Genomic DNA, 13,037 nt, shown 5'->3' on the forward strand with positions numbered 1-13,037 from the left:
TTTATATGGAAATATCAAAAGAAACTGCTCGGGGATATTTCCAAGAAATTTTAATTTATAAATAATAAATTAAAATTTTCAATTGAATTAAATTTGAAATTAAGATTTATTTGTAAGTCAGAACTATTGTAAAAATATATAAGTTCTACTTTTCCGACTTGTTTCTATAAAAAAAATTGGTTGCACATGTTGGATCATCCGAAAGTGGCGATGCAGTATAAAATACAAATTATTTCAAAAAATAAATTCAAAATTTTAAATTTAGCTTTTTTGCCCAACAACGACATCAATGTTTTACTTTTGATCTTCAACTAAAAAGCGACTACATACTTCAAAAGACTTAAAAGAGTGAACGAAACTCGCTGAGGTTGATGTTAGAGAGCTGAAGAAGAAGATTTCAAATTGATTGAATATACTTGCATCTCTCTCTTATCCAACCAACATGCCTGTAAAATGGTAAATTATACACACCCACCCCATTACATATATCATTCACTCAATTGTGTTACTGAAACAATTCTTGTTTTTATGTTTTGTATTTCTAGGGTTTTACATTGGCAACAGAATGCAGGGACAACAGTGAACAGTCAAATCTTGACTGAAGTATCCCAATGTGCTGAGAGTATCAATAGCATTAAAGGTGGAAGATGGAAAGCTACTCTTAATGTTTACAGACCTATGCTTAAAGGTCTAAACTTTACTTACATACACATCTTTATATCTATATTGCCTTGCTTTTTAACTTGTTTTTTTTGGTCAATTATGGGAATTGACTGTTTCTAGTAATTTTTATGTAATTGACTGAGATTCAAGTTAAGATGGCTAATTTTGGTTGTGTCAATGGTTTAAATTATTAGAGCAAGTTAATCTGGTGGAATTTCTGCGTGATTTTTTGGGGATTTCACTCCAAGAGCAACCTAGTAAATACTATTTTGTGATTCGAGGACAACGGATAGTTCTTGAGGCAGATTCAAATATTCGGGGTATAATGGAGAAATTGCAGTCGTATAAGTCCAGGGTGGCTCTTAATTTCGAGGTGTGTTTCTTTGTGATAGTAGTATCTTTTAAAAAGTATTAATATTGTTTGTTTTGGTAACTGGGAAGTCATAACGCATCAATGAAATGTAATTAGATTCACTTGCTACTTCTGTTTAATGTAATAGTCTCGATGTTGCTATAGCTTTTTTGAACTCACAATATATACAATATTAATTAATTAAATGTGGTTAATGGTATACATATGAAGTTTAAGTCGCCTTTGTTGGCCTGGAAAAAAATGACTGGATAGATTTGTGGAACTGAAGGAGACAAACTCGAGGTGTTTGATAATTTTTGGATGACAAAAGTGCAGTGTTTGTGAAGGATGTATGAAGGATTTTGGAACCTTATATTGCTTTAATAAAGTGATAATTTTGTTAAAAATCGATATAGTACTTGGATGAATAGTAATTTTCATTCTGTAATTCCATCTTTTACTTCCAAATCATGCTTAAACTGTGACACACACTATAACCTGCAGGGCTTCCAATATCAAATTGGAGACTTCCAGCTGAGAGTCGGCAAAGTTGTTCCAGTTCACTCGGAAAGTTTGAGGGGAATAGTGATTGAGGTATATAATTTTTCTCCACAATTGAATTTTTAGTTGGCTGCCTCAGCTTATAATACTGATCATTGATATTATCTATCTATTGTAGTATACTCTCTCTGTTCCCTTCAACTTGTTCCTTGCAATTTTCTTTATTGGCATATTGGAGTAGTTAGTTAACTACTCTGATAGACGACTATTTTGATAATCTTGGCTAGGAGATCTTCTGATGGTGAGGAGGTTTTGGTATCAGTGATATTGGGAAGATTTTGGTTCCAGTAGTAGCAATATTGTGATGAATTAGTGATATTGGTGTTCGCACAAAATCACGCAAGCGTACGTGGTCACAAGTAGTATAGAATCAAATTCAGTTCGTTCCCACAGAGACTGGTGTATTCAGAATTATGCACTTGTGCACCAATGTATGATTATTATTCAATGCTTGGACAAGTATCAAATTGGGGTTTGGTTTTCTACTTAACTAATCCTATTTGAATTATGAAACTAAGAATTATAAACTAAGAGAATAACGATTTACTAATGAGAATAAAACATGGGATTCTAGCTTCATTAACAACTTCATTCAGAGCTCTACCTTTATTCGATTGTAATGGTTGATAGCTAATCAGATAACACGAGACTGATACACGCTAACTGTCGTTATACGTGCACCATACTGCTACACATCCACAATTAAGATAGAAGGTAAACAGACACCAATTATGCTTAGACCCTATATGTCTATAAGATTTGAAAACATAACGGTTGAAAAGCAAGTTATCTATCAAGATTACATAGGGCGATGCAAGATGGGTAAAATCACATCACAAGTCATGTTATCGAACACGAAACCTATGCTCGCATGGCAAGTTCTAAATCAATATATCCACTGTCGCTTCAATAAAGATTAACAAGCAATCTTAGATGTTAGCTACGCATCCAAGACGAATAAGCACAACCAATACGAGGAAATCAAACCATCACATATGAACAAGACAAATTAACTACTGAAATTCATCGATAAATCCGCTAAAATCCCATGACAATGATTAGTTCATAATTGAACTCCTCATCATCATGGGTTCGAATGTAAACATGGTACTGAATAGGAAAAACAAAATCAAAGTACTAGAACAAGAGTTAAGAAACAAATCCGAAACGAGCATCCAAAGTTACGCCTACTTCGAAGAATTACGAAAGTAAAAGCTATGAAATTCGATCTTGATCTTCTCCGTAGCCGTCACGTGCTCCTTGGAATGATTCTAGGTTATGTTTTTAATCCCCCAAAGCCTTTCTTAAACTTCCCCAGCGATCGGGCCTTGAAACGGATCAGAAACGGTCCAATGGGCTTAAATTCGCTGCCAGTTTGGGGCGGGTGCCCCAGATTTGGGGCGGGTGCCCCAATTCAGCAGCCCACTTCTTTGTCCATAACTTTTGACTCGCGCATCCGATTGCTTCGCCGTTTTTTTTCACTAAAAGCTATGACTCTCCTCTTCGTTCTCCTCCAAAGAAACCTGCACAACATCACACTAAAACATATCAAAAATATCAAAAGCTTGAGGCCAGTTCATCCATTTAAGTCAAAACGAAGGCTCCCAAGTGGATATAAAATCCACTTATCACACCCCCAAACTTAAACCGATGCTTGTCCTCAAGCATAGACACACACACAATTACTAATAATGCAATGCATGAATGCAACTAAATGCCTACATCTAAACGAATCATGAAGTATAATCCTTGTTAACATAGCATCCTCAAAATATGCAACATTCTCGGCATTCATCTCGTTCACATATTAGCCATGTTCTCTTCCACTACAAGTGTGAAGTGCATCGTGTGTGCTAGCATGCTCTCTAGTGAAACAAAACAAAGACTATCAAACTTCAACAGAGTCCTCACCATGAGCCGTTAATCAAAATCAGGCTTAAACACTTCTTTACTAAAGAGTCAACTACCACTTAGGGTCATTAAAGAATTCCTATGCCTCTCCTATTTTTTCTATTTTTTTTTTCTTTTTCTTGCTAAGTCTAAGGTTGGGACGCTTCTCAGTGTAAGTGAGGCACGACCGCCATTCGACTTCGCTTTTCTATTCTTTTTTTTTTCTAATCAAGTAATTCTCCAGTAATCAAAGGTTGTGAAAGGTCACCAAGAATTTGCTTATTCTAATACATTTGCACTTAATACCAGCACAAGTACATGGATCGTCCCTTTCACATGGCATTGCATTTTACACATTGATCTCAAAGGAGTACTTGATAATTTTTATTCTCTTTTTTTTTTTAGAAAGGCATATTCATCCCTTAACTCCCCCAAACTTAAGATTTACAAACTCTAAGTTCAAAAAAAGGAATAATCCTAACTCTACGCCCGACTCAACGCGAGGACTCAAGAAATAAGTTAGTCTAAGTCTTATCTCTAGAGCATAAGTGTAATTACAATTTCCACACAAGTAGTCTCCAAGAAACAAGGCATCACATATGATCGAAACTACTAGCCAAAAAATTATGCACATAAACTCATCATAGGAAATTAACTTGGAAAACAACTTTCATGATTCATGCAACGCAACTATATGAAACTACTAACACATACTAAACACAAGCATATATATAAAAACGAAAAACGCCAATGAACTAATATGCAACTATACGAGACAATATTCTAAACTATATGCAATATGCAACCTATATGCACACACTATATACTATATACTAGTCCCTAGATTACCACCCCCAACTTAAAATCTTCAATGTCCTCATTGAAGGTGATAAAAAGGATCGAATGTACCTACAAGGAGTCAGAACGATCACTCTCCTCACCCTCCTCGGGTGAAGAGTCAGCTGGAGGATACATCATATCTGCACCGAACACAGGCCACTCAACGTCTACGCCCGTAGCACGAAAAGCAGTCCCCAACGCCTGTGTCAAATCTCTCGCAAAACGGCTATGCATATCATGCATAGTATCCATACGCCTCGCGAGCCGCCTAAACTGTGAATCACTGAAACCACGGCGCCCCGTACCAGAGCTCTCCACGGGCTCAGAAGGCCCCGCGATCTCTCGAGCTGGTGAAACTGGAGGTGGTGCTCTCATCCGTCTACCATCGGCATCTCTATAACCTAATCCTCGAAGGCTGGCGTGACCACCCGGCCACTCAGGTAGCCGCTCTATAAGAGCATGATCAATAGCGGCACCCGGCATCTGCAACTGCTCATCTGCTGACCAACGAACACCCACTGCAGTACATAACTTGGTCACTATCGTCGCGTGAGGTATAGCCACTCCAGTGCGACTCCTCAAAAATCTCATAATGTTCTGGTGGATGATGTATGCAATATCGACATACTTCCCACTCAGAATCCCAAACAACAATATAGCCCGATCGACAGTGACATCGTGGTGGTGTCCCGATGGCATAATACTATGACAAATAAACAGGTTCCAAGCTCGAGCAAACCTGTTCATAGTAGAGGCAGGGAAAGTGGCTCTCACATTAGTAGACGGATTACGCTTCCACGTAGTACCCGGAATGCATAGCTCATAGACAATTTGATCTAAATCAATGTTCCGTTTGTCCTTTCTCACCCAATCATCCTGCGTGGACTCCATCTCAGTACCCCCAATAAGCCCTTGGATTGTCTCCAAGGTATAATCCACAGTCAACCCCCTAACAACCGAATACCCGTTTTGATCCGCTCGGGCATTAGCATAAAACTCCCGCACAATACTCATCGGCACCGGTGCCGGTGCCTCACAAAAAGACTCCCACCCCCTATTCCGAATCATCTGCACCAACTCACCATCCGCCGGTGACGGTAAGAACCCCCTCTCCTTAGCAATAGGCTTACCCAAAAGCCGAGTAAACTCATCTCTAGCCTCCGGAGTTGTAAACTTAGGACCCTCAACCCCCAAACTCGATGAATCCGTAGATGTAGTCCGAACACTACTACTTTCGGTTCTCCTCGCTCTTTTAGGTGCCATGGGGTTGAATGGGTGTAGTGGGTGTAGAGATTTTTGGATGAATTAGTGAAAAGAGAGGAATTGGTGTAGGCTTGTGTATGAAGGTGGATGTATATGGATGTAGTAATTGAATATGATTAGGAAGATAAGTGTTTGAATAAGAGGAGAAATTGGGTTTGTAGGAATGTATGGGGTTGTATGTATATGTATGTAATATTTGTAATTGGAAGAAGATGAGATGGTTGTGTTGTTTGTTGATGTGGTAGTTTAATCTAGGGTTAGAGCAAGATAATGAGGCTGGGAAGGGTTCAAAAAACGGCTGGGAGATCAAAAAAAAAAACGAGCAGCAGAAAAATTTTTTTTTTTTTTTTTATAATTGCCCAGGCTGCCCACTGCCATTTCGGCGCAGGCGCCCCGGCCACGGCGCAGGCGCGCCGCTCGCGCGGGTGCGCTGCGCGTGGCGCGGGTGCGCGGAAGTGACAGCGTGCCCCGATGCTCCACTGGTCGTTTGGCGCGGGTGCCCCGCGTTTGGCGCACCTGCCCCATTCGGCCAGTAGGATTAAACCCAAAAAATTTTTTCTAACTCCAAAAAATATTTTTTTTTTTTTTTTTTTTTTTTTTTAAAAAAAATAAAACATTAAAACGCGTGGGTTGCCTCCCACGAAGCGCTTTTTTAACGTCTTTAGCTCGACGTGAAGCCCCAAGAATTAAATAATAGTGAGGATGGTGCTTACCGACTCGCGATTCACCGGTCCTCCGAAATATGGCTTCAATCTTTGTCCATTCACTTTAAATGATTCCTCCGGTGTTGTTTCATATATTTCAATTGCTCCATGTGGAAACACCGTCTTTATTGTGAAAGGACCCGACCATCTAGACTTCAACTTTCCCGGAAATAGCCTTAAGCGAGAATTGAAAAGTAACACTTGTTGGCCAATGAAGAAATCCTTTTGCACCAACTTCCTATCATGCCATCTCTTCACTTTTTCCTTGTAGAGTTTATTGTTTTCGTACGCCTGAAGCCTAAACTCGTCGAGTTCATTAATTTGAAGCATTCTTTTCTCACCAGCGGCTGTCATATCCAAGTTCAATTTCTTCAAGGCCCAATATGCTTTGTGCTCTAACTCCGCGGGCAAATGACATGCTTTTCCATAGACCAACTGAAAAGGTGACATCCCCAATGGAGTCTTAAAAGCCGTTCTATAGGCCCAAACGGCCTCATCAAGCTTCAACGCCCAATCTTTCCTCGAAGGACTCACAACTTTCTCTAAGATTCGCTTGATTTCCCGATTAGATACCTCGGCTTGGCCATTCGTTTGAGGATGATAAGCAGTGGCAACTCTATGATTAATACCAAACCGTTCCATCAGTGTTGTGAACTTTCGATTGCAAAAGTGTGAGCCTTCATCACTGATTATAACTCGAGGAGTGCCAAAGCGAGTGAATATGTTCTTTTGAAGAAAACTGATGACTACCGCAGCTGTGTTGGTTGGTAAAGCCTTGACTTCAACCCATTTAGACACATAATCCACAGCAAGAAGAATGTAGAGATTATTGCAAGATGAGATAAAGGGTCCCATGAAGTCAATACCCCACACATCAAAGATTTCCACCTCAAGGAGTACATTGAGAGGCATTTCGTCCCTTCTAGAGATATTACCAACTCTTTGGCAACGATCACACTTCAACACAAACTGATGAGCGTCCTTAAAGAGAGTAGGCCAAAAGAAACCCGCCTGCAGAATACGAGCAGCTGTCTTCTGTCCTCCATAGTGTCCTCCATAAGTAGAGTCGTGGTAAGCTTGCAATATTCCTTCAATCTCACTGTATGGAATACACCTTCTGATAATTTGATCTGAACCTTGACGAAACAAGAATGGCTCATCCCAACGATACCACTTCGCCTCATGAAGGAACTTTTTCTTTTGAGCATAAGACAAATCAGGGGGAATGACATTACTCACCAGATAATTCACAATATCCGCAAACCATGGCTCTTCCTCTTGGACCCCAAATAATTGTTCATCCGGAAAAGACTCATTGATCAAGGTGGTGTCTTTGGATGCTCGTGCTTCATCTTCCAACCGAGAGAGATGATCAGCCACCTGATTTTCAGTGCCCTTTCTATCCTTGATTTCCAACTCGAATTCCTGAAGTAAAAGAACCCAACGAATCAAACGAGGCTTCGAATCTTTCTTCGACACTAAATACCGAATGGCAGCATGATCAGTGTAAACCAACACCTTCGTCCCAAGCAAATAAGACCTGAATTTTTCGAATCCATAGACAATAGCCAGCAGCTCCTTCTCGGTGGTAGTATAATTTAGCTGAGCCCCATTGAGAGTCTTACTAGCATAGTAAATCACATGAAAGATGTTATTCTTTCTCTGACCAAGCACAGCTCCCACCGCATAGTCACTAGCATCACACATCATCTCAAAAGGCTCATTCCAATCAGGTGCAGTAATAACAGGTGCTGTGGTTAATTTCTTCTTGAGAGTTTCGAACGCAGCCAAGCACTCTCCATCAAATTTGAAAGGCACATCCTTCTCTAACAAGTTGCACAAGGGTTTGGTGATTTTAGAGAAATCCTTGATAAACCGTCGATAGAAGCCCGCGTGACCAAGAAAACTCCGAATCCCCTTTACTGAGATTGGTGGAGGAAGATTTTCAATTGTCTCCACCTTAGCTTTATCCACCTCAAGACCCTTGTTCGAAACTTTATGCCCAAGGATTATGCCTTCTTGAACCATGAAGTGGCATTTTTCCCAATTAAGAACGAGATTAGTTTCCACACATCTTTTTAGCACCATCGTCAAGTTGCTCAAGCATTCATCATAAGAAGTACCGAACACAGAAAAGTCATCCATGAACACCTCAACATTAGTACCAATCATCTCGGAGAAAATAGCCATCATGCATCTCTGAAAAGTTGCTGGTGCACCACAAAGTCCAAAAGAAAGACGACGGAAAGCAAATGTGCCGAAAGGGCAAGTGAAAGTGGTCTTCTCCTGATCCTCTGGTGCGATACAAATCTGATTATACCCTGAATACCCGTCAAGAAGACAATAGTACTCATGACCGGCCAACCTATCAAGCATCTGATCAATGAAAGGCAACGGGAAGTGATCTTTTCTGGTGGCTTTATTGAGCTTCCGATAATCCATGCATATTCGCCAACCTGTGACTGTACGAGTCGGAATGAGCTCATTCTTTTCATTAGCTACCACGGTCATGCCTCCTTTCTTAGGCACACACTGAACAGGGCTCACCCAAGAACTATCCGAGATTGGATAAATAATGCCGGCATCAAGCCACTTAAGAATCTCCTTCTTCACCACTTCTTTCATAATTGGATTGAGTCTTCTCTGATGCTCAACAGTGGGTTTACTACCCTCCTCGATCAGAATTTTATGTTGACAATAAGAAGGGCTGATTCCCTTGATATCTGCAATAGTCCATCCAATGGCTGATTTGAACTCCCTAAGAATTCTCAAAAGCTTTTCTTCCTCGATACCTGAAAGGTTAGATGCAATAATTACAGGTAATGTAGAAGCTTCGCCAAGAAATGCATACCTTAGGTGTTCGGGAAGTTGCTTAAGCTCGAGTTTAGGAGCTTCGACAATAGATGGTCTCAGCTTTTCATGAGAGTCCTTCAGCTCCGATAACCCAAGAGATTCAATTGGAGGATCCAACCGTCTTCTCCAAGGAGAAGCATTCAAGTATTGGAGGTGCTCTTCCTCCTCCTCATCTCCGAACTCTGAGTCACCCGATAGAACCCTTTCCAAGATGTCAGTTTTCAGCCTGTTCTCGATTTCCGAATGAGCTGCAGCTTCGAGCATATCCACTTTAAAGCATTCCTCCTCATCTGATGGAAGTTTTATGGCATTGAACACGTTGAAAGTGACCATCTGATCTTGAACTCTCATTGTTAGTTCACCCTTTTGAACATCAATCAAAGTCCGCCCTGTCGCAAGGAATGGTCTCCCCAAGATGATGGGAATCTTCTTATCTTCCTCAAAGTCGAGAATGACAAAATCAGCCGGGAAGATTAGTTTATCTACCTTTATCAACACATCTTCAACTATCCCCCTTGGGTATGTAATTGAACGATCAGCCAGTTGCAAAGACATATTAGTAGGTTTCAGCTCCGGAAGACCAAGTTGCAAGAAAATAGACAAGGGCATCAGATTTATGCTAGCTCCCAAATCACACAAACACTTGTCGAACGACAATTGCCCAATAGTACACGGGATTGTGAAACTTCCCGGATCTTTCAGCTTCGGGGGCAATTTCTGTTGCAACACAGCACTACACTCCTCGGTCAAAGCCACAGTCTCCAATTCCTCAAGTTTAAGTTTTCGAGATAGAATACCTTTCATGAATTTAGCATAACTCGGCATTTGTTCTAGAGCTTCCGCAAAAGGTATGTTGATTTGTAATTTCTTGAAGACCTCTAGAAATTTGGCGAATTGTTTGTCGAGCTTATGCTTTTGCAATCTCTTCGGGAAAGGTGGAGGTGGATATACTTGCTTGACCCCAGTATCAGTTTTCGGGTTAGACTTTTCGGTTGATTCCTTGCTTGCTTCCTCGTTGACCTTATTCTTGTCAGCCTCAACAACAGTTTTTCCACTATCAGACTCAGATGAGAGCACGGGTGTTTCAACCTGTTGATCACTCTCTTCCTTGTTTCGCTCTGTTGCTGATTCTTTATCCTTCGTAACCTTTCCGGACCTCAAGGTGACAGCCTGTACCTGTTCCTTCACTTCCTTCTTGCCCGGATTGGCCTCAGTATCACTAGGAAGAGTTCCTTGTGGTCTATTAATCAACGCATTAGCAATTTGCCCAATCTGATTCTCCAAAGTCTTGATCGACACCGATTGGCTTTTCACCATTAATCTTAGTTCTTCCAATTCTGATCTTTCGTTGGAAGACTGTCCAGCCACCCCATGATTTTGTTGCTGGAATCCGGGTGGATGGAATTGCTGCTTCGGTGCAAACTGTTGTTGAAAACCAGAAGGGTTAAAAGGTCTAGATCCTTGCTGCTGAAACTGTTGCTGCTGTTGTGGCATGTAATTCTGGTTATTGCTCCAGCTGAAATTCGGATGATTCCGATTATTCGGATGATAAGTGGCAGGAGCTGGCTGCTGAGATCTCTGAAAATTGCTCACAAACTGAGCGGACTCGCTAGATATGGCACACTGATCGGTGGAATGTGTACCTGCACAAAGCTCACAGACTGAAGGTGGCTGGTGAATTCCCAAGTTTGCCAAAGAATCCACCTTCATAGTAAGAGCCTTGAGCTGAGCAGATATGGCTGTAGTAGCATCAACATCCAGAATTCCTGCTACTTTGCCCTGATGAAGACGCTGAGTGGGATTCTGATATTCATTCGCAGCCATCATCTCGATCAATTCATAAGCCTCCTCATAGCTCTTAGTCAATAGAGCTCCACCTGATGCTGCATCGAGCATTGGCCTCGATTGAGGTCCCAAGCCATTATAGAAGCAATTAATCACCATCCAGTCAGGCATCCCATGATGTGGGCACTTTCGCAACATCTCCTTGTAACGTTCCCATGCTTCACATAGAGTTTCTCCAGATAGCTGAGAGAATTGAGTGATAGCATTCCGCATTGCAGCTGTTTTGGCCATAGGGAAGAACTTAGTCAGAAATTTCTGAGCCAGATCCTCCCATGTCGTAATAGATCCTGCAGGAAGAGAATGCAACCATCCTTTAGCTTTATCCCTCAGAGAGAATGGAAACAGCCTCAATTTGATGGCATCTTCGGTAACTCCATTAAACTTGAAAGTATCACATATCTCGATGAAATCCCGAATATGCATATTAGGATCCTCCGTTGGAGAACCCCCAAACTGCACGGAGTTTTGAACCATCTGAATCGTGCTCGGTTTGATTTCGAAAGTGTTGGCCGCAATTGCTGGCCTGACGATGCTCGACTGAATGTCATCGATTTTAGGCTCAGAGAAAGCCTTCAGAGCCTTAGGAATATTCACAGCTGGTGGTTGATCAGTCATCGTATCAATCACTTCCAATTCTTCCTTAATTAATGCTTCCTTACGAGCTTGAGAACGTGTTCGCATACACGTCCCTTAAGTACCTGAAACACACACAATGAACTAAAGTGAGAAAAGAATCCAAGTCACTGAACTTTAACGACCACTAATGACAAGCACATAAACTAAAATAAACACCGAGTCCCCGGCAGCGGCGCCAAAAACTTGTTCGCACAAAATCACGCAAGCGTACGTGGTCACAAGTAGTATAGAATCAAATTCAGTTCGTTCCCACAGAGACTGGTGTATTCAGAATTATGCACTTGTGCACCAATGTATGATTATTATTCAATGCTTGGACAAGTATCAAATTGGGGTTTGGTTTTCTACTTAACTAATCCTATTTGAATTATGAAACTAAGAATTATAAACTAAGAGAATAACGATTTACTAATGAGAATAAAACATGGGATTCTAGCTTCATTAACAACTTCATTCAGAGCTCTACCTTTATTCGATTGTAATGGTTGATAGCTAATCAGATAACACGAGACTGATACACGCTAACTGTCGTTATACGTGCACCATACTGCTACACATCCACAATTAAGATAGAAGGTAAACAGACACCAATTATGCTTAGACCCTATATGTCTATAAGATTTGAAAACATAACGGTTGAAAAGCAAGTTATCTATCAAGATTACATAGGGCGATGCAAGATGGGTAAAATCACATCACAAGTCATGTTATCGAACACGAAACCTATGCTCGCATGGCAAGTTCTAAATCAATATATCCACTGTCGCTTCAATAAAGATTAACAAGCAATCTTAGATGTTAGCTACGCATCCAAGACGAATAAGCACAACCAATACGAGGAAATCAAACCATCACATATGAACAAGACAAATTAACTACTGAAATTCATCGATAAATCCGCTAAAATCCCATGACAATGATTAGTTCATAATTGAACTCCTCATCATCATGGGTTCGAATGTAAACATGGTACTGAATAGGAAAAACAAAATCAAAGTACTAGAACAAGAGTTAAGAAACAAATCCGAAACGAGCATCCAAAGTTACGCCTACTTCGAAGAATTACGAAAGTAAAAGCTATGAAATTCGATCTTGATCTTCTCCGTAGCCGTCACGTGCTCCTTGGAATGATTCTAGGTTATGTTTTTAATCCCCCAAAGCCTTTCTTAAACTTCCCCAGCGATCGGGCCTTGAAACGGATCAGAAACGGTCCAATGGGCTTAAATTCGCTGCCAGTTTGGGGCGGGTGCCCCAGATTTGGGGCGGGTGCCCCAATTCAGCAGCCCACTTCTTTGTCCATAACTTTTGACTCGCGCATCCGATTGCTTCGCCGTTTTTTTTCACTAAAAGCTATGACTCTCCTCTTCGTTCTCCTCCAAAGAAACCTGCACAACATCACACTAAAACATATCAAAAATATCAAAAGCTTG

At 40.9% G+C, this 13,037-nt stretch overlaps 1 protein-coding gene and 1 non-coding gene across 2 annotated transcripts; both read left to right on the top strand.

Moving 5' to 3' along the window:
* Window positions 1-442: 442 nt before the first annotated feature.
* LOC108198602 (mediator of RNA polymerase II transcription subunit 20a) lies at window positions 443-1,757 on the top strand. Its single transcript, XM_017366351.1, has 5 exons — window positions 443-456; window positions 546-688; window positions 858-1,036; window positions 1,520-1,609; window positions 1,695-1,757. The coding sequence occupies exons 1-5, from the start codon at window positions 443-445 to the stop codon at window positions 1,755-1,757; spliced, it is 489 nt and encodes a 162-aa protein (XP_017221840.1).
* Window positions 1,758-11,080: 9,323 nt separating this feature from the next.
* LOC135148579 (small nucleolar RNA R71) lies at window positions 11,081-11,191 on the top strand. Its single transcript, XR_010286659.1, has one exon. It is a non-coding gene; the product is annotated as a small nucleolar RNA R71 (small nucleolar RNA).
* The last annotated feature ends 1,846 nt before the right edge of the window (window positions 11,192-13,037 follow it).

Source organism: Daucus carota, chromosome 8, assembly GCF_001625215.2.
Source record: "Daucus carota subsp. sativus chromosome 8, DH1 v3.0, whole genome shotgun sequence".
Classification (NCBI taxonomy): Eukaryota; Viridiplantae; Streptophyta; class Magnoliopsida; order Apiales; family Apiaceae; genus Daucus; species Daucus carota.